This window comes from Panthera pardus, unplaced genomic scaffold (assembly GCF_024362965.1).
Source record: "Panthera pardus isolate Hobbes unplaced genomic scaffold, ASM2436296v1 HiC_scaffold_15, whole genome shotgun sequence".
In the NCBI taxonomy this organism is placed as follows: Eukaryota; Metazoa; Chordata; class Mammalia; order Carnivora; family Felidae; genus Panthera; species Panthera pardus.
In genome coordinates this window covers 42,108,448-42,131,151 of record NW_026526710.1, presented here as the reverse complement: position 1 = coordinate 42,131,151, position 22,704 = coordinate 42,108,448, and the positions used below count along the sequence as shown (strand labels likewise).

Genomic DNA, 22,704 nt, shown 5'->3' with positions numbered 1-22,704 from the left:
ATCGTAGTTGGCTGCTTGAGCCACTTGGCTGTAAGGAAATTCATTTATCATTATTGCCGTTGGAGCTACAGAAAAGTGCCAGCACTCTATCCAGAGATGAATGTTTTTGAGCTCACATCCAGTAAAATTTTGAACATGGGTCAAATCCTTAAGTGTTTTTCTTTCTGCTGCTACCCTTTGCTTCTGCTGGTCTCTGCATCGAGTACCTTCATTTTCTCTTCTCTTTTGTTTTCAGTCCTAGATTTGCTGCCCTTTCAGTGAAGTTTATGTTATTCTCAGCACTCCATTTAGTGGCCTGTCCAAACCGTACCCTTTATTTCCTCCTCAAATACCTAACTGTAAATTTTCCTTCTTAGAATTTCTTTTAGAATGTGAATAACATTCCTGCCTTTACGATTTTGTTACAAGCACCTTTTATTTTAAATCAGTAATGCTGATTGGACGTTGTCTTAAGCCCCACCTTTCAATGAAAGTGATCATTATGCCTTTAAGAGTAACTATATACCGCTTCTACTCACACTATAAATAATCAGATATATTTCGATTCTCAAATTAGGAAACTGCCAGTAGAATGAATCAGTGAATGAATGAATGAATGAATGATATACATATACAACCATGGGGATGTGTACTTGCACACAGCCAGCTACTTCCTGATATCTGTAGTTTCTTTAAATGTGGGCTTAATTTAGAATTCATGACCCCACAGCTGTATGTGCCACAGAACAGCCAGGCCAGAGAGTTCCTGTGCCTTCTGGCAGCATGACATTAAATTCACACTAGTTAAGCCAACTTAAATTGAGCCTCCTTGAACCTTCCTAAATAAAACTAGTGGCCTTAATTACAATCAGGCAATTTAAAGGTTATGGAGCTCTAACTAGTACTGCAGTATATCACTTTAATAATGCACAGGAAAATTTCTCTAAGGGGTGGCATCGTTTGATTAGAAGAATTCAAGTTTCACAGCACATTTCCAATAAACTGTTTTTAGAAATCTTATTGCATTTATTGCACCATTACCTTTTTTTATTCTTCAAGGCCAAGTTTCTAAGGTCACACCAATAGAACAATAAAAATGTGAGTCATTTGCAAATAACGTGCAGTATTGTGATTTTTGCATTGCTGCTTAGGATTTTCTTAGTATTGCCACAAAGTAAAAGGAGGATATGGTCCCTTGGAAATATGAGATTCTTGCCCCTTCGTGCCCCACCTGTCACAGAGTTAACTTGTGCTTTGGTGCTGAACCCCGATTCTGAACACCACAGTTCAGATGACTTTGCAAAAAGTCATCAATAACATAAGTTTCTTAGATAATTAGCTTTGGAAATGCCTGACTAGTTTCTTGTCTTGAACCTAGTGCCCATGGCTGTTGAGATCCATAATATTTGCAGAAGCTGGTGAACCTCATTCCATTTCTTTTGTTTGTTTTGTTTTGCTGGGTTTTTTTTTTTATTTTGTTTTAAAATCATCAGCGATAGCAGGCTATGCTTTCTAGCAAAGATAAACAGCTTTCCAGTGTTTGGAGACTTTCTCCTTCAAATAACTCGTGGCTTTATGCCAAGAAGAAGAAGGTAAACAAAAGAAAAGGCCCTGACCCTTGCCATAAAGCCAGCACAGTAACACGAACACATACCTGATGAGAACCGTGTCCAGTGCGTGGCTCCCATGGCTGGCCCACTGCTGTGCGGAATTAATATTGACTGTTGCACTGTCTCAGTACTCCAAGATGTTTTCTTGATGGATTTAACGTTAAAGCAGGTTACATTTAGCTTCTTTCGATTTTACCAATTTATGGTTTGTTTGGTTTTTTGTACAGTACTTGAAGGTAAATCCCTGCACTTCTACCTGGGCCACAAGTCCCAGACGTGAGGCGTTAATAGTATGTATTTAATACCAAACAGGAGAAATTTTAAGCAAAGAGTGCAATCGATGCATACATCTGATTAAACCAGTTAGTTAAAAGAATGGAGCTTTGTAATATCAGAATACATAACTATTAATAAAAATTGTTTAAAAATATGTGTGAAGTAGAGATTTCTCTATGACTGAGGGCAAATAAAAGGTAAATATCCCTTCTTTCACATGGTTCTGTTTTTGTATTTCAGGTATAAAATGCATGATCACACTTCCCCTCTTTTTTTTATTATTTTTTATATGAAATTTATTGTCACATTGGTTTCCATACCGCACCCAGTGCTCATCCCAACAGGTGCCCTCCTCGATGCCCATCACCCTCCCTCCCCTCCCTCCCCCTCCCCCACCCGCCATCAACCCTCAGTTTGTTCTCAGTTTTTAAGAGTCTCTTATGCTTTGGCTCTCTCCCTCTCTAACCTCTTTTTTTTTTTTTCTTCCCCTCCCCCCTGGTCTTCTGTTCAGTTTCTCAGGATCCACATAAGAGCGAAAACATATGGTATCTGTCTTTCTCTGTATGACTTATTTCACTTAGCATCACACTCTCCAGTTCCATCCACGTTGCTACAAAGGGCCGTATCTCATTCTTTCTCATTGCCACGTAGTATTCCATTGTCACACTTCCCCTCTTGAAACAGGAGATAAGTTTGGGCTCCTCAGTTTCTTGCCAGAGTTAAACTGGCAAATAAGGGCAGTTACTTTGTGAATGCTCTATTTGCCAGAGCATTTTCCTCTCATTTCAGGAAATAGCAAAGGCAAGCAGAATAAGGTAAATTTTGGCTAGTCCAAACGTGTCATCACATAGGGCTTAATGTACAAGGGAATGGAGCAAACTTTTTAAACAATTGATAAATAATTAATATCGTTTTGGTGTTCGTCGCGGCCTTTTCTTCTGATTGAAATTACATGTAGGACCAGCAAAATGCTTATTTCCCATAAATTCAATAAATATTTATTGAGTCCCAGCTATGAGCCGTGTACTGTTTTAGGTGCTTGGCGCACATCAATGCACAAAACAGACAAATGTCCTTGCCCTCCTGAAACTTGCCTTGTGGCACAAATTGATGAATAACCCCAAACTTAGTGCTTGGCACGCCCTCGTTCAGAGATATCCTGGGCTGCCATCCACCACTCTTTAATAGGCAAGGCAAGAACTGAAATGCATTACTGAATTGGAAGCATGCTGTTTCCAATCATATTGTGTGTCTAATTTATTATGCAAAAGGGAAGTAAATTTTTATAGTGTCTTGTGTGCTCAGAAACTTTGCTGTCACGGTAGAGAACATTGCAGCACTAAGGATTAGGTGGTGAAAACTTTGTAAAAGAATGAAGGTTACTTTCATGCATTCAAGCACGCATATATAAGGGGGAAAATTGAGTGTCAAGTAAACTGGACCCTTTCGATGCAATACAGCCGCATATACGCAAGTTAAAGCTTTATGCAACAAGCTAATTTTTGGAAGCCACGCTGTTTTCTACCGGAGCAGATCTAAAGGATATATTTCAGACTTAGCTGGTCTCAGTCCTCACTCCTAACTCTGTTGCCACCCTTGCGTTTTTCAGGGCTAACAGTATTTCTTCTTTTCGTAGTTAAGAATACTTTTTCTTGGGGGGAGGGGGGGAGTGGAGCTCAAAGTGATTTTATCGGTGCATTACCAAAAACTCATTTTTTTAAATGAAAACATTTGGAGCCTAGGTTTTTACCTTGAAAGCTATTTGCTGGCACTGTATGCTTTCTCTGAGACTTCCACTGTGGGCTCATGTTTAAATTAGGAAAGTAGAGAAGAAAAGGCTGACGACCTGGAGGTACCAAAATACTGGTCAGGTTTGAAAGATATCTTTTCGTCTACCTGCTCATCCTTATTTTCAAATGTGTGCCAAAATATCGCTGCTGAGTCCCCACAGGTGAAGGGAAGCCACTTTTTTCAGTGGGTTGTTTGTTTTATTGTTTATTGTTTGAACAGCATTCCAGCGTTCTCTCCTACATGAGAATATTCAAATAACTATACCCACAACCGATAATAATAGCCAAGGAATTGGACAATACTGCATCTCAGAGCATCTAAAATCCCACTGCCTGCCTCTCCCATCCCGGCCCACCTGGACCTCCTGCTAGTTTCCAAGCTGCTGATGTTTATGGGGCTCCAGGCAGCCCCTGGGCTCTTTAAAATCTGCTGGGTACAATGCAGCCTACCCCAGTTGAATCATTTCCTGCTCCAGCCCTGCTGATAATGAGAAGTTCAAGACAGGAAATAACAGTGTCAATATCAGTGGCTTTGCTTATAAAGTCCAAAAGCACTGTAGCCTTTAAGACCATTGGCCAAAAACAGGTAGTAACGGAGTTAAATGCAGACTTGCACCTTGTAGGGCTCCTTGAAATAAAATTCTGGCGGAGACACGTGGGGTGCATATCATTTTGCTTTTCTCGAGATACCTAAGGGTGGCACGTGTGGATAGTCAGAGTCGAGGCACCTGGTGCTCATTTGCTCCTACTGTCCCCAATGCCCTTTCTCTCTTATTGTGAGGCTTATGCTTGTATCCTGTATTCCTCTCTTGTGTGGCATAGAAACACTGACAGTGGCAGACATTGCCATATTGCCAGTGAGAAAATCCAAGAAGGTGCTGGCGTCAGTCTTCAGGCAATGTTCGTTTTCGTGTTGAATTGTTCAAAAGAACAGAGCAGAGCTTTTTAACTAGTGAAGAAAAGGTTCACATAATATTCAGCACTCTCAAATTCTGCCTTACTTTGGGGGCTTAATGACTAATCTACTGGCAGACTTTGAGGCCTAAGTAATATTCTCCGTTGCCAAATTAGCACCTCAGTGTGTTTACGTTACAGTTGTGAAATATGTGCAGTATATAATACAACAAATTACAGTGGCCTGAGCCCTGGAAAGAGCTCGAGAGATGTGGTGGCTGTGCGTGTGGCAAATCACAGTACAGTCTGCCTATTTTTCTACTCCTGGTTTCTAGGGTGAGCCAATGTAGCCGAGGGGTGAGTTTTGTCATGTATGGCTTTTCTTTGTTACTCCTCAGACCCCTAGCTTATAAATGTGTGCTTGGAAATGAACTCAGGGAAGAGGAGAAGCAGAGTAAAGGGTTGGGGGTTGGGAATTGGTTTAGGGCATAGTTTTGTTGGATTTAAAAATATATATAAGGATATAGTGGTATACATGTTCGAACTGGAAAAATTACAACTGCAGGGCATTTGATTCCTCTGTTTGGATTCCAAGGGCAGAGTTTACTCCCACTCAGATCAGAGCTTTTAAGTATGGCCCCGGCCACATGATGATGCACCGAGAGGGGTTTGTATCTTTGGACTTTAGCCTATAGATTTATGCAGTGGAAGAGGCTGGAGGACCCTTCTGGCCAGTCTCGAGGGTAAATAAGAGAAGGAGTTCTACTTATAAACTGTTACAAATTGGTCCTCAGTAATGGCTGCCGTGTTGATCAGACGATATAAGGGGGCCCCCAGTGATTCCTGGGATAACAGCTGCATGTAAGTCAACCACTGAACATTTGCTTGTAGCTGCTCTAGATTTTTGTTTTTATTGAAGGAAAAGGAGTATAAACATGGGACACACAGTCTGGAGGCTGCTTAAAGGGTTTCTCTTGTTTAAAGCTTATATTGAAATGTCAGTGTCTAACAGTTGCCATGTCGGAGCTTATAATTTGAGTTGTGCTTGAACATCCAAATGGTAGCTGTTATTTTTTTCTCTTACAACATGGACTGACGAATAGTTGTGTTGGTCCAGGTTTTATAAATTGGAGAGATAGAAATTATCATTCCCCTCTGAACTGGCCTCAGACAAACAGATTTTGTTCTTACAGCACAAAGTTTTGTAAATGATTATCACGTTCCCTACATTGAGGTGGTATTGCAATTATGTATTCAGACTCATTTCCTTTGAAACATTGAAGAGTGGAGTAAATATTTACATTAGCATCAGTGTCTTCTGTGTGGACTTGATTCCTGTTAACATTTATGTTCGCGCTTAAATGAAGATTAACAAATGGAAGTAATTATTTTAGCTGAAATTTATATACATGTGAAATCATTTCTCAATTATGCCCACACCGTCATTGGTCATGCTTTAAAGCGGTTGACCAGGACAGGAAGTCGCTGGCCTCCAACATGTTCTCAGTGGTGAGAGCTTCACTCGTGCCTTTCCTGACCTTGGACCCACAGTGCTGGCCACACGCATGCTTCCCTCCACCAGTACATAACAAACAGGGGTTTTCTGGAAAGATGTGGGTTTATCCTGGAAGGTCCATGGTCTTCTCGTTCAATTGACTAATTGCGCTCTGATGTTTCTTTCTCCCTTTCCTTGTGCTAATTTCTGCTCTCCCATGTATTTGTTAGAATACTTTTCAGCCTAGTGTTTAGAACTGGAGTTTTTCTGTACTGCATAATATTGCTTATTTGCTATGTAACTTTTTGACAATCAGAATTGCGGTGTGGCCATCAATCTTTATTCGTAGGGTATGGAAAGGGTAGCAGTTTTAGTCTTTAACTTCCAAAGTCACCTACAAAGGCAAATTTTGCTCCCTGTGGAAAATCTAGAGACTATGGATAGGCAAAAAAGGGAAGAAAAATCTAGAAATTTCATCCGTAGATCTCATCCATAACTCAATAAAAAAAATAGGGCTGCACTAGCCTATTATATCCTTAATGGAATATTGTAATGGTTATTAAATCAATTGACTCAGAATCTCTTTTTAATAAATGAGTCAGACTGTATTATCCAATTACTGTCAGCTGCTACCTTTCCGGAGAGCAGAAATGGTCACTTTGATTGAATTTTTAGGCTTTTGGCACCTTTACGAAGAAGGGAGATAAAAAGACAAGGTGCAAGTTGTGGCTTCCTCGGCAAAATCCTGAGTCTAAGGCTTAAGTTCACCTGCATTCAGAGGTGTTGATAGTGCCTCCCCATGAACATCAACTTGAAATTAAAACCACAGTGTCACTTTACAGCTCCTTACCACCTCATACCAGATAGCAAGAAGAAAGGAGAGAAACTCACTTTTGGAAGGAAACAGGGCATACCTAAGGTAGATCCCCCAGTACTAAGGATTTTTTAGAAAATTGTTTGAAAACTAACACACTGCTCTTAGCCACACAATGCAAATAGAGAATATATGGGAGCTGAGTTAAACAGAGACTCTGAATAAGGATAAACCTGTGAATTCATATTATAAATACGTTGTCTTAGTTTCCCAATACTATCTCTACCCTGTTCTTCAGTTGAACAGTATAAGATGGGTTCTGTTAACCAGTGGTAAAAGCGTTCTGGGTCCCCCTATCACTCACTCATTATCCATTTGACCCTGTGGAAATAAGCAAGTAGGAGCAGGGAGAAAGTGAGTAGGGAAGTTAATAAAAGTGGGAGAAATGTCTAGATGTGTTCACTTGTAGCTCGGAGCACACTAGCTTTTGCTGATCTATCATTTGCTGTGTAAGAATTCAGATATATTTTCTATCCTACTCAAATAGCTGGGAAAAGTCACTAGTTGGGAAAAAAAACCTCAAATGTAACTTAGAAATGAAAGGCAGGTAGAACCCCCAGCATCTTTTTTTTTTTCATATTAAAAAAATGTGCTTTAAACTGTAAACAGTTCTGAAAATGCCAGAAGCTATCGTTATGATCATTGGTATCCCTTAGTGCCTTCACCGGGTATGGGGTTCACGGCAACTAAGTCTGCACTAATCATGCATAAATGCTTTATCATTGTGTGCCACCGTTTTGTGAATTCACCTGACTAAATTTGGATTATGTAATGTTTTGTGATGGAGTGACTCTGTTCTTAGGATAGGAAATAAATAAAAATCGATGAAGACGTTTTCCTTGTATTCATACACATATATCTTTCTTCCTTTCTATTATTTTTTCAAACAAAATACTCATAGTCAAGAAAAAACATCACATTAAAGACCATTCTAACTTGCATAATTCACTTTGTGTTCATGCAACAGTCAGTCAATATCCCCAAGGAAGCCAGCCAGGTTTACATATATTACTTCACAAATATTGCGAGTTTAAGAATTCCGGAACAAATGTGTATACCTGTTCACACCCATAGGCTGCATCTTGGTTCTTGTGCAAAACACGTAATTTAAAGATGAAATAAAGACTCCTGGTTACCTTCTTACCACCAAAGTAAGGTATGCGGCATCGAGGAAACATTTAAATTTGTCAAGTATTTCTGATGATCAACTTACTGACCCAATTCCCTACAGTGGTGTTTCTTATATTTCTTAATATCTAAAATTCGGAAAATTTTTGGTGACTTTAGGATTAAAAAAAGAAAGAGAGAAAAGAACAGATGAAAACCCCTTGATCTTATATAATCCCTAAAGCTTTTTGTATAACCCCTTGTCATGTCAGTATGCACAATTAAACTCCTTCTTACATAATTATAATCAAGGAATTTACTGTGCCACCCAAATACAGAGTAGGTTTTTATCTCTTGTGAAATGTAGACAGTACTGGGTGGCTTAATTAGTGCTTTGCTTCTCTTTTTACAAATTCCAATCCTCTGCTTCTAAAGACTCATACTTATGTGAGAAGAAAGATTAGGAATACAAATAGAGTGATTTTTACTCCTAGTTAGCTAATAATAATTCACTTTGTAATTGAGCCTTTGTGTTGCCAGTAATATCAGCTGGAGAAGGACTTACACATGCATGTTGTGTTGCATGGAAGGAAATACCTTTGGAGTATAGACTTGTTGCCCACATGGTACGAATACGTCTTTCACATTCCCTAGATCATTCACTAGTGATCCTTAGTAACATTTTTTATCACTGCAAATAGGAGAAGGTAAGAGTATAAGTTGATAACAAGCCAGGTTATATTGCAACCTCTCTGCCCTTACTCTGTCTGATAAGTCATTTGGGAGTAGTTGGTGAATGTCATAGCCTATTTGCTAAGATCATGGACCTTGAGGCCCGGATGCCTGGAGTTAAGTTCTGGCTCCACCAAATATTGACCCTGTGACTCAGGGTGAAAATCACTTACAGTCTCTGGGCCTCATTTTCCTCATCTGTAAAATGGGGCCACCAGTAGCTGTTAAATTAATGAATGTATATCTGGGCACTTAGAAGAGCAGTGTCTGAAATGCAGAAAACACTCCAGAAGTGTTGGGTTGTTCATTCCAGTGCTACTGGTTTTCGTTTCTTATAATTGCAAATTGAAATAAGTTGGACTAATCCTTAAATTTTAAGTTTCAGAAACATTTTAATGAGGAAATAGGCAATCTAAAAATAATGGCGTCTATCGACAACAGAAACTCTTCACATTATATAGCAATTATTATTACGTTGAAATATTTTTCTACCATCTTGTTCCTAAGATATCAAAGAAAAATCCAGGGCTAGTCAAAACTGAGCATGGAGCTCGTAGAAATTCCTTGGGAGAAAGACAGAGTCTAGATCACAGGGTAAAATTGAAACTATCTTACGAAGTAGAAGGAGCAATGAACTGAGAAGATATGGAGAACCGGGAGTACCCTGCATAAAAATAGCACTTGTAGGATAAACTATAAGCATTAATAATATTTCAAAATTGCCCAGAAATCTTGGGAATAGAAAAAGAAAGTTTGTGTCAATGGGAGTATCACTAAAAACCTTATAGTTAGAAATAGAAATTTGTAGGGGCGCCCAAGTTGCTCAGTCGTTTAAGCATTCGACTCTTGATTTCGGCTCAGGTCATGATCTCACAGTTCGTGCTGTGCTGACAGCATGGAACCTTCTTGGAATTCTCTCTCTCTCCCTCTCTTTCTCTGCCTCTCCGCCACTCATACTGGCTCTTGCTCTCTCTCTCTCTCTCAAAATAAATTAATAATCTTGAAAAAAAAAGAAATATAAATTTGTAGAACATTCTAGGAAAACTAGAGGAGAGACTTAAGGAAGAAGCTGTCCATTTTCCTTGAGTCCGTTATTTTAGGACTTTGGAAATACACAGCCATAAAATCATGATAGTGAAAAAGAGATGCCTTATCAGTGACATCCTAATGATACCTTAAAAGCTTAACAAAATGCTTCACCCGGAAGATAAACACTGCCTTCTGATTCTCTTTGGAGTTTAAATTCCAGAAATGTTTTATGTTGATACAAATTCGTAGGTAATGTGAAATAAGAACCCACAACCATATATGCTACTATATATTTATATTTGGTGATGGAAGTAGTTTAACAGATGCAATTACACTTGTCCGTTAAAGATATGATGTGGGGGCACCTGGGTGGCTCAGTCGATTGAGCATCTGACTTCAGCTCAGGTCACGATCTCATCGTTCGTGAGTCCAAGCCCCACATCAGGCTCTCTGGTGTCAGCGCAGAGCCCGCTTTGTCCTTCTCTCTCTCTGCCCCTCCCCTGCTTGTGCTCTCTCAAAAATAAATAAAACATGTAGAAAAAAATTTTAAAAAGATATGATGTGTTTCAACTTTTCTGTTCATGTATTCTTCACAGATGAAGGACTGAACCATGAATGTAAACTCTGCAGCCAGACCTTCGACTCCCCTGCCAAACTCCAGTGCCATCTGATAGAGCACAGCTTCGAAGGGATGGGAGGTACCTTCAAGTGCCCCGTCTGCTTTACAGGTAGGAAACTCTAGAGAGCTTCACGGCCAGTTCCATGTCTTTCCTACCAAAGCATATTCCCACCGCAATGGCCTTTTACGGATAGGACTTCTGTTCAATTTGGGGAGAAGATGTTTGATTTCTGCTTATTAGCATTATTGATTGCCGCCCACTTAAAAGCTCAAATGGGCAGGAAGGTTAACTGTCAGGATGAACAAATGGCATTTCAAGTTCTCTCAGAAGTTTGCACTTTTCCATTTGGAAAACGACATCCATGTTTTGTTCCCTTTTCTCCTCTCGGTGTGAAAAGGTTACCAAGGCAAGAGTGCCTGCACGAAGCTGCTTCTTAATCGCAAGACGTCTGACTACAAGTGCAGCCGTGTTGCCAGCCTATGTCTGTTACTTAAACTTGGAGAGTTTTCTAACATTTCCCATAAGAAATAAAAAGGTAACATTAAAACCCTCCCAAATTTTGGAGCTAGAAAACAGATTAGATGAACTGATTAGGTGAGGCGTTTATTTCCTATGAAATTGGATGGATTTTTAATATAAATTTACACTTTTAAGAAGAAACTTTCATTGGATGTTTTGGCTCTATAGTTTGCAGCAGCAGCAAAAAAACAAAAATGTAAATCAGAATCTATAATTTGAAGCCCATGGGGTTGAGATATGATCACACGTATTTCTGGTACTCCCCCCCCAACAGTGACAAAGTTATTTTGGAAAGTCCTTTGTGATTGTTTTGCATATGTCTTGAACTCAGTGGTCAAGCCCCTCAAGGCTATGTTCCCTTCTTACTTGTCAAAAAAAAAAAAAAAAAAAAAAAAAAGACCAAAACACAACAAAAATATATCCTTCTCTCAAAATTGACTTCTTTGTTTGCAGAGCAAGATCCCAGGCATTGATTATTAACCTTTACTACATTCAGCCTGTAGATTTCTGTCCTGTAACAAAAGAAGAGAGGGGCCATGTTCATTATACAGTTACTGCAAGTAGTTCTTGAATGTGTTAATGACATTTGCCTGTGAGCCTCCTTCTTTCAATAATTCCATCAGCCACTCCTTTTGGAACTGTTTCGTTGTTGTTGTTGTTGTTGTTCTTGTGCTTTCGATTTATATTTAAAAATATATATTGGGCTTGGGGGGTGCTTTTTAAAATTTATCTTTTTAAGTTTTTATTTAAATTCCAGTTAACATACAGTGTAATATTAGTTTCAGGTGTACAATTTAGCGATTCAGCATTTACATACATCACCCAGCGCTCGTCACAACAAATGAACGCCTTAATCCCCATCACCCATCTAGCCCATCCCCCGACCTGCTTCCCCTCTGGTAACCACCAATTTGTTCTCAGCAATTAAGATAAAATATATTGTTATATTTTTACCACAACATAGTATTTATCTTAAGATACAATGAGTCAGGAGTCTGGGTTCTTTATAAAAGCTCGTGGTAAGTCTTCATAAGGAAGACTGGGTCATAGATCTCATGACTGAGACCCCTAATAAAATAGTTATTTCATGTTGTAGCCAGAAGCCTCATAACATGTGCTAAGTTATATGGAGATCAGTTGCAAATCTGTATAAAAACCCCATTTCTTTTTGTTGATGTAGGTAAGAGACAAAAATGCATTAATCATGAGTCGTCTGCATTTTCTGTGCTGACAGACCTGAATTGTTTCAGTGTATCTTGAAGTAATTTTAGAAATAACAATTAAAAAAAAAAGAACTTCCAATATAAAGCATGTTAGGTGGGAGCGAAGAAATCTGAGTAGTTTTTTAAGGTAATGAGAAATGTGATTAAAATGTATGACTCACAAGAACAATATTCTAATATTTTAGGTTGGCTGGCAATTAGAATAATTTTAATGATTAGAGTGGAGTCAAAGTCAAATGCCAACATCTTTAATAAATCCTCTCCCTGCCTATACAGATTAATATTGTAGATGCAAACTTTTTTAGGTCACAGTGCACCAGGCATCCATCAGAAGTCAGTTCTGCCAACCCAAACACTGCCTCTGGCATATACAATTTAATTATTAATAGTATGTCTCCTAGGTAAACTGTTACACAGTCTTAGGGCCTTGTTTTGTAGTCATTAAAATTGAACATGTTTATATTATTGAAACCCTTGCATTCAGTGTGTAGGCTGAGTTGATCTTAAAGTATCCAAAGAGAATTTACCTGCCGTTCTGTTTCACATTTATAGACAGTGCCCCAGAGTAGCTGTGGGATATAATTTTTAGCATTAACACATTTAAATAGAGAACTGTTTGCCAGCTATAACTTTAGGCAAATACAATAAGCAGGGTTTTGGCATCTATGATTTCTTAACCTGTGGGTTGCTGAGAAATAGGAGTCATTTCTGTTCAGACAGGGCTGTGCATTTGACAATTTTCAGCTTTATTTTTAAAAGATTTATAGGGAGCAGGGCCTCGATAAACCTTTACTTTGGAGCTGTTTGGGCTGAATTGGGTGCTTGGTAGAGTGCATCTTAACAAAAGCCGGGGACCCAAGCATGACCAGCCCTCCCCGGGGGCCTGGCAGTGGTCACACCCAGAAGGTGCGGCATTCAGTCCGCTCAGCCTGGGTCTGTTCACAGGGAGTCATTGACTGAGGGCATTTCAGAAAGAAAATAACCCAAGGTTCACCATCCTTTTATCATTTCAGTGTTCGTTCAAGCAAACAAGTTGCAGCAGCATATTTTCTCTGCCCATGGACAAGAAGACAAGATCTATGACTGCACACAATGTCCACAGAAGTTTTTCTTCCAAACAGAGCTGCAGGTAATGTCCCCACGAGGAGAACCGGGATTGAACTCAGTTGCTCTTCTTATAGGAAACAAGGGCATTTTAAATCTGGATTCACAGTATCACTCACCCTGGGCCACCATGATGCTCTGTGCATATTGGGGCAAAGGGAGAATTAGAGGCTGGATTAACAGACACCAAAGTAATTTTGCCTCTGGCTGCTGTCAATCATAAAAAGAACTAGAACAGACCTATAATTGGACCTTCTGACCCAGTGTGATAGGCTTAGAGGTCAGGTTTATTGGACTATGGGATCATTCACCTCGCTGTTATGGCCCATTCTCCCCAATCCTGTTTTATTCATGTTCTGTTCCCAATGGACTCCAAGCTGGATGGATGTCCAAGTCATTGTTATCCTGAGGGGCTTGAAATTGGAAGGGAGAGGGGAAGAGAAGAAAGAAGCTGTACTCTTGTCCAGTATGTTTCTTCCACATAATGGAAGAAAATAATTATTACTTAGGAACAGCCTCGTAGTTAAAACTTTGGCATCCAAAGACATCAGGTTTAGCCTTGAGTGTCCCACTTGCTAGGTATATGACTTTGCACTGGTGCATAATGTCTCTGAACCTTGGATATGAAGAAATGCTAGACGGGTGTAACACTTATGGGGTTGTTGTTAGGTAACATGAAGTAATAGGTCTGAATCTAAGGTACCAACTATAAAATATAATACAAATGTTTGGTTGGTTTTATTACTCTTAGCAATAGACTAGTAGTTAAAATATGGGTAAGAGACCTGGATTCTATCCTAGAAATGTTACTTATTGTGAAAGGAAAATAAGTCTTTTTTTTTCTTCTGCTACTTCACCTGAAAAATGGGCATAATACTTACCCTTATTTTTGTGACAAAATGATAGGAGTGACATGTTTTTGTTAAATTTTACTGGTGCCCTTGGAGGAGAATGAGTTCGAACTTAAAATTATTTTATTATTATGAGCATTATTATTAACAATGATTAACAATAAAGTTATTTAGCCTGAACTGGGAGGGGGGGGGGTAATTATTTTTCGCATTGAATCTCTTAAGCCAGGTCTGGTTAAGCAGGAACCCACCGTCCCCCCTGCCCCCCCCCCCCCCCACACTCCTTAGTTTTTCATCGTACACTGTAGACCCTGAGACAGCTTTGTACCTCTTTGAGCTCTGGGGAAGCCAGATTAATGTGAACTATGTGTCAAAATAAGAAATTTACAGTTTATCATCTGTTGTTCTATAAGTAAACAAATAGCAAATTAAGGAGGTGAAATAAAAAAATCTATGAAAGAATGGGTGAGCCCATTGTCATAGTGGTGTCAGTGGACTGAAATTAAAGTTGCTATCTTACTTTTTATCACTTCTCAATAGCTATCTACTCTGTCACATCTGTTTGGGATATCTACTCTGACACAGACTGTTGTCAGAAAGTGTATCTTCTTAATACAACCTTAATTTCTGTTTCAAAATATATTCTTATTGCCAGATGTTTGAAAAGATAAGTCCTTTGGGTTTTTAGGACTCTGTAAAGGATATGGCCAATATACCTAGTGATACTTAGCAATGTAAACTGTGGAGCAGAATTAATAATAGCTTAAAATCAAAGTTGTAGAGATTCTATAGAGACTGACTTCTCTCTCATGTTCTTGAAAAAAGTTTGCAACAAATTTGCACTTTTGTACTGTTATTAGTAGATTTCTAATACAGCTAACCTGTTGGTAAGACTTTGGTGGGTGTCTTTCATTAAAAGAACCCAACACTATGGCCGTAGTAGCCTGTACCCCTCCATAGCACAGACAAAGCTGAGCAATTATCCACATCCTTCAGGACTCCAGGTTTCTTTTATAGTATACTTTAGGGTTTCGTGAAGCATACGGTATTCATTCTGTTCTACAATTAGTCTAGACCTGTGGTTTTCAAACTCTTTGAGCTCAGGATGTCTTTACACTTAAAATGATTGATGACCACAAGGGCCTATGATTTGTGCAGCTTACTATCTATTGATATCCCCATATTAGAAATCAAACTTGAGAGAAGTTTTAAACACAAGAATATACACACCTGCGATTCTACTAGCTGTCAGAGAGATGATGTCACCACTTATCCCTTGTCAAGTCACCTGTAGGAAACTCCACTCTGCGCTCATGAGATGATGAGGGTGTAAAGGGCAAATGATGTCTTAATGCTACTGTGAAAATAGTCTTGACATAACAGACCCCTGGAGAGGATCCAGGAGACCCCAGAAGTCCCTGAGCCACACTTTGAGAACTGTTGGTATGAAAGATACAATACAAAACCTACAACTCTTCCTGAGTCTTTAGGATCTTAGAAGGTCAAACCTGTCTCAAAATATTCCTGACTCATTCATTCAGATTGTGATCTGGGTCACAAGAAGACTTATTCCACAATCCAAAGCTGTGAGCACTCTTTTTCCAATCCCATTACCCAGAATCATACATGGTCTTGATATGAATACCCAGGTTCAATATACGCATCATCCCATCATCCCTTAGATAAAAGTTTTTTTTTTATAGTTAGTATGTGATCATTTTTACAAAGCTAATATCAACCATCATTGAAATATCTATGTAAGTCTATTTTCTAAAGTCCTGACAGTGGCTTTTGGTTTCAATACATTAAGAAAAATGGATCAGAGTTAACTTTACTTTTTCTCGTTTTGCGAGTATTTGGATTTTTATGCTTTACCCTCAGGGGTTCACAGTCCTGTACATTTGCTTTCATTACCCAAATTAGCTTTACACCTGGGCTTAGAGGATGGAATTAATGTAATTTTTAAAGATTGATTTCTTTTATTTCCTGCATGAAAAGTGGGCATGGTAAGTGTACCAAAACCATAATAGTTTTGTTAATTTCTAGAAGGAAGGGGAAAATTGACTGAAATTAAGGTAACAATAGAAAATAAGATCGGTAACCAAAATAATAAGAATAGAAAAATGACAAATGAAGCCATTTTATCAGCTCACTGTAGTTCACACTGTGGTAAGTAAAATGAGTGCAAGTTTTAAAATTGACATATGTCATACATACCACTTGAAGTCATCTGTTTGTTTATGCCACTGAAGTTCAGAAAGGCAGACTTTTCGTAAGAGGTTATGAAACGAAACGCCCACAAACTGAAATCCAATGGAAGATTGAAAGCATATAGTTTATTTGATTCTTCTGTCAGAGTGAGAATACTAGGGCAAGTCAAGGGTGAGCATTTCAAAATTGCCTCATAACAATGGTATGTCTTTCAGTGGTGTGGTGCATAAATGATTTCATGAACATAAAATTAATTTACATTTATTTCGCTACTTATGCCCAGTTAAAAATGTGAAACCATTTTTTTTTGTGTGTGTGAATAGAAGTGCTTTGTGGGGTATAAAATTATATACCCAACACACACACACACACACACACACACACACACACACACACACGGGGGTATGTTATTTTCATTGATATTTGCCTACAACGCCAGTCAGAACTCAGATAATTCCTTATTATGCACTGTCCATCTTCAGGACACCAATGATTCAGACATCATCTTTTGGACATCACAGACCACAATTCCTTTTAGAATTAAATGAGACAAAACCTCTACTTCTATGGAACACTCAATCTAAGACACACCTTTTGCCAGTATGGAAGCTGTACGCTTCACATGACCCCTAAACCTTTCTTACCGAAAGTATTCATTCCAGTTTAGAGATATATAATATGCAGTTATTGGCAAGGTAGTCTTTCTTCTTTGGTAGAGTTTTCCCTCACTTTTGCAAGCAATTCTAATCTATTTCTATCTTGCATGCCGGTAGGGAAGATGTGCTTTGGAATAAAAGTGTATTATTGGAACTAAATGAACATTTTGTTATTTTAAAAGCAAATGAATATATTGAATGTTTCACAAGTTTTCCTAATAGACCTCACAACTTTTTCTGCAGCACTTAAGGAAGCTGCTTTGAGCGAGGGATGGTCTGGTCCAAGAATAATATCCTACAATGCATATTTGTATCCAAAGTGGTTTATACAGGTGTGAGCAAGTGGTGTGTTTGTAAAAATGCTGCTGAATAGGCCACTTTCTTTCAATATACTAATTACTGTTTAATTGGTGCCTCTAGACAAGCTACAATTCAATAGCAGTGATCAAATCATTCCCTTCCAATGTGTCTCGTAGAAAGTTCCATCAGGCACCATGTTACGAATGTAATGAATGTTGAGGGAATTTCAGCAGGAGGGAGAGACGGAATTGGCCTGGGTGAACTTCAGGCTCTGAGATTCTGGTATTTGAATTCCTTTTGAATCAAAGGTTATTTTGATACACAGCCCTTCCCTCCTTAAGCTCACGAATGCAGTGTTTTCCACATTCAAAATGCAGCTGACATTCTGAGGGATACACCATGATTTTCGGGTATCACTTCTTTTTCAGTATGTAATTGTCTCTTCAGCTGTTTTTCTCCTCTTTCCCACCAGATCACCTCATCTGGATGCCTTTTTTTCACACCGCAGCTTAACTGGTGCTCAAGTTTTACGGTCATATTTCTGAAAGAAAATGATGCAGCGCACATAGGATGGGCTGTAAAAGACAACAGTACAGCGTGGCCATGTGGCTGCTGAGCCAGTCACTGGGTCACTTGCTAACTTAGCTGTTTCCTTAAACTAGGCTTTTAATCAATTTAATACAAATCTGTGTCTCAAGTTATTAAATAATACATGATGAGACATTTAGGAGTCATAGTCAAAATCACAAGCCCTATGCTATTTACTACTATTGTCCCAGTGCCATTGTTAATTAAGGAGCATATTTATTAATTCAAATATTTGTAAAATTACCACGTCATCATTTTAAATCGACCATGGTCCCAATCACTCTATGACATATAAAAAATAATTAGAAATATATCACATTTATAGTCTCCTAGAAAAGATAAGACAACGCAGATGATTAAACATTATATGAGCTAATATGTAGTCAATGGTTATAAGTATTCCAAAAGAAGATGCTTATTCTCCAGCTGGGAGACTCAAGAAAGACCTCATGTGGGAGGTGTTCAAGCTGGTTCTGAAGGATGGAAATGATTCTGATATCTGTGATTATGGGAGACTTAGCCACCCATAAAGTCTCCAGCGGTTAGTAGTTTAAAAAATAGTTTTCATTAGTTTTTTTTTTTTTCATTTGTTTTAATTTGCTACCAATTCCCTACAGGCAGCTTAGTACAAGGGAAAAAGCATGAGTTACGGAGAAAAATCACCAGAGTTTGATTGACAGGGTCACCGTCACTTACAAGCTGTTATTGACTGTGTGCTTCAGTTTTATCATCTGTACAATGGGCCCATAGGCAACAACAAGGCCTCACACCTAACTCTCAGGATCGTGGTGAGAGTGCAGCTGAGTAGGCGACACAGAACACTCCGTGCAGGGTGTGGAGAAAGACAGGCACTGGGCGGACATTGGCCCCCTGACCCTCTCTCCCTGCTCGCTAGTGCTGACCTAAGTGAACCTAATCAGGAGTCATCATCACTCAGAAATAAAATGTCTGCCTCAAACACGTCAGAATTTTCCTTAGTTCTCTGCTCTAGTTCTACCAGAATAATTTCCCAGTTAATCATACCTTGACATAGTTTCATGTTAATTGGTTTCCAGGTAAAAATTCTCATTTTTAAACATTCATCTTTTTCACGGGATTAAAGAATCTTGGGCTTTTTTCTTTCCCTTTTTCCTTTTAGCATATAACCGTAAAACAAAACATTTACGTTTGCTTTCAGAAATGTGTTTCAAAACAACCTGACCCTTCTCTCCATATACCTCAAATGAAGGACGTGTAGCGGAAACAAAAGTTTTATCTTGCTCCCTCCACCAAAGACAAGGTGGGGTCTGGATGTGATGTGGCGGGGCGGGTTGGGGGGGGGGTGGGTGAGGGTTTGCTCTAGCTCGTTGTCATATTTTTCTCTGAGTAAGGCCGATCCTCTATTGCAAACAGGAAGAATGGAAAAGTGTGCGTTTAAAGCTGTAAGAAGTGCCCTAAAACTATTTTGCCCCGGATACTCCTCACAAACCGTTCTGTATTTTTCAGTTGTCCTGTTTTTATTTCTAATGGAGTTTGAGATTGCTTTCACTATCCCCACTCCAACTCTAAGACTCAACACCCTGTCCTGCCTTGCTTCTCATCGTACGGCCTTCCTTTAGGAACCCCAGCCTGGAAGATTTGCCCGTTACTGTGTCTGGGTGGACTCCAGCGCTGGGCTCCAGAGTGGTCCTCTGGGAGGACAGCTGATGTGGGGGGCGTACTTCCTGCCTCTTCCTGGGTGGTTCATGCTTCCTGGTACCTTAGCTCTCCAGTTCCTCAGATCCTTTGGAGCTCTGTGTGTCTCTTGTTCTTGGGGCTGAAATCACAGCCCCTAAACACACCACATAGCCTCAGGGATCTCAGGAGCATAAATTGTGTCAAGTGAGCATGTGGGTCTGGAACTGGTCTGTTTCTCCACCACCTCATTTCTCTGCTTTGTGGGCCTGCGGGGCTTTTGAAGTAAATTGGTGCTACACCAACTTCCACTTAATTTGCTCAGTGGTTAAATTGATCTATCTCTTTTATTTGATCGAATCTCCAGGAACTGAATCATTTGCATTGATTTATTGATTGGTGCTATGTTTTCACCATTACTTTTGATCACTTTCAGCTGTTAATATTGGATAATTCAATCAGGATTGATTGGCCTTACCATTGAAGGCAGAAAGTTAATCATATAGGACAAAGAAATAGGACACAGCTAACCTCAGTTTGACTGTTATTCATTCTCTCTCCCTCTCCCTCTCTCTCCCTCCATCCCTCCCTCCGTCCCTCCCTTCCCCCTTCCCCACCCCCTCTCTCTTCCTATCATCTATGCAGTAGCACAAAGCTAAGGTTTTTCTTGAGCAAAGAAGGGAGTTTAAAATTTTATAGCATTCACAATGCATCTAAAGACGAGGTAGCTTTATTTTGCTCTTTTATAAAACTGCTTCTAGAAATTAAGCAAGCGTACGGAAAGATAGAGAAGCATGATTGTCACAATGAACTCATTTGGACTAAATGAGTAAATGCATTTTCAATTACCCGTTTTGTACCAATAAATGCCTAATCTGCGTGTGCATGCTTGGAGGCACAACGTGGGCTCACCTTTTTCTAAATTTGGCCCTCACTGCTTCACCATGTGTCCTGCTAGTCAAATGCTCAAGAATCAAGTGGTTAATATGACCGAAGTAGGGGCAGCAGAGGTGATAGCAATAAGCCAAAGCCACTTTATTTACATCTGAGTCGTCTCTACAACACCCCAGCTCAGTTTTTAAAAATTCTCCATCCATTAATTTCTTGATGTTCATATCGATGGCTGGTTTTCGCTATTAAAAGATGGAGCACCACCTCCTCGTTCTAGGAGTCATTCCCTCCTCCAACAGCCCTGTTGTTAGCGATCTGCCATTACATTATTTTTTTGTCTGGCCCAGAGTTGACGACAGATGGCCATCTCCGAACTGCCATCAGTGCGACTTTATGGAGCATCCAGCTAGGGTGTACTGAAGAGCACTGTGGCCAGTTCCACAGCCCCCTCCCTCCCCACCCCCTGGAAATGTTCATCACCTCTGCCACATTCTGCCTTGGCTGGGCTTTGCTGGCCCTGCCACCTTGTATGTCGCCAAGACAGCCTGCTGCCGCAGCGCCAGAAGATCTGCCTCCTTTAGGAACGAGAAACTGCGGGCATGATTGTCCTGTAAAGACAGAGCTCTGTCTCACCACGTTTTCAGTCAGATCCTTTGGAGAGACCTGGAAATCCAAATTTCTAGAACATTCTGCAATCCGGAGAGGCACGTTAAATTCCCACATATGTTCCTATTTTAGATGTTTGCTCCACACACGGATCAGCTTCCTCACATTAGCAGAGACAAAATGCCAAGAATAGAGCCTTTGTGTTTACAAACTTTTACCCGACTATTGGAAAACACCACCCCCATAACCAACTGTTGTGACAATTAGAGAAAGAGAGATGGTAATCATGGACTTCAACTATAAATCCCCTGAAATGAGCAAAGAATTCATTCCCGCGCCTTCTGATCCATCGATGTGGCGATCCATCGGACAGCCGCGCGAAATGAGCTGTTGCTGTGCATTTGGAGAAAGATTGATAGGCTGCTCTTGATCGAGTTTGCTAAGGCAAGGCAGCTTCAGAGCCAAGCGTGTATTTTAAGAGGAATTCACATTTGTATCCTTTATTGTTATATTTGCAGCGAATCTACAGCTCGGAACAGGCTCTGCCCTGCAGCTATGAAAGAGTAAGTTCCCCTTATTGGAGAGAGAGAGCAGTGTTCTGTAAAAGCCTGAGATGTGGCGGGTGAGATGAATAGTGCTTAAAAGCAGTGCTCGCTCGCGGTGCTGTCATTTAGAACAGCAACTCCAAGGCTTTAAACGGGAGTGAAAGGCAGGGTAAACGAGTCCTTTAAAAGCGGTGAAATTTTAAACTGCCTAAAATAACAGACCTCCTTCATTGATAACTTCATCGAATGCGCGAGTGGGAGAACTAACCAACTGGGCAAGAACTGCCTTCCCGTAAGGGGAGGAGAAAGTGCGCAAAAGGGAGGCTCTTCCCGGGTACCCAGGGTGTCTGAGAGGTGGGCATCTTTCTTTCGCGCCCGCCCCCTCCTGCTTTGATTCCGTTCCCCGGCTGACAGAAGACCACCTCTCACTGGAAACCCGAATCACCCGTGAAAGGTTTCCTTTTCTGACATCGCCAAAACTTAATTTTGTAATTATCTGACTTACACCACTGGGCACATCTGCTAAGTTTGCGCGCCTTCTAGACACATAAAAGGCTACCGGGATACCATTAAATAGCAGCAGTGAGCTTTGCTGTGCTTTGAGTTTATAAGGGTGAAAGGTGATTGGACAGGAAACTAGAACAGTCTATTTGCTGTGAGCCAGGCGCTAAGACCTCACTCCCATACTCAGTTATAATTCATGATGGTACTGGTGGGAAGCCCTCATCCCTCTGTGGAGTTAATGCATCTCCACTGAAGCCTGCTGAGAGCACCCTGCGTCTCCGCCCACCATCTGTGCCTTCGCTTGCAAGCTTTCCCTCTCTCTTTCTCACTTTTTCCTGAGATCTCGGAAACGTTGTCGGGCCACTACTGCTTTGTTAAAGGTGGCGCTCCAAAACGGGACTGTCCTGGAACTAGGAGAAGAGCTGGAAGGGACGCATTACGGTGTCGTTTAATGTCTCACGTAGAACACGGACAGGCGGCAATGGCCTTAAACCAATCGCTGACTCTGGGAGCCGGGGATGTGCTGCCAATCGCCGATTAGTAAGGGGCACCCATGGTCTGAGCGCGACAGGAGGCCGGGGACAGCAGACAAGGTGTGCGTTGCGATTGGAGTCACGTCTGTCCTGAACCTGAGTTCAGAGTCCAGA

The 22,704-nt window shown here is 40.2% G+C and overlaps 1 protein-coding gene across 4 annotated transcripts in view; it reads left to right on the top strand.

Moving 5' to 3' along the window:
- ZNF521 (zinc finger protein 521) overlaps positions 1 to 22,704 on the top strand; it is a 278,373-nt gene that overhangs the window by 238,636 nt on the left and 17,033 nt on the right. For all 4 annotated transcript variants that reach the window (XM_019465513.2, XM_019465512.2, XM_019465510.2 and 1 more), the window contains 2 exons: positions 10,383 to 10,514; positions 13,162 to 13,277. In XM_019465513.2, the coding sequence (XP_019321058.1) occupies positions 10,383 to 10,514; positions 13,162 to 13,277 (248 nt within the window). The remainder of the gene's footprint in view (positions 1 to 10,382; positions 10,515 to 13,161; positions 13,278 to 22,704) is intronic.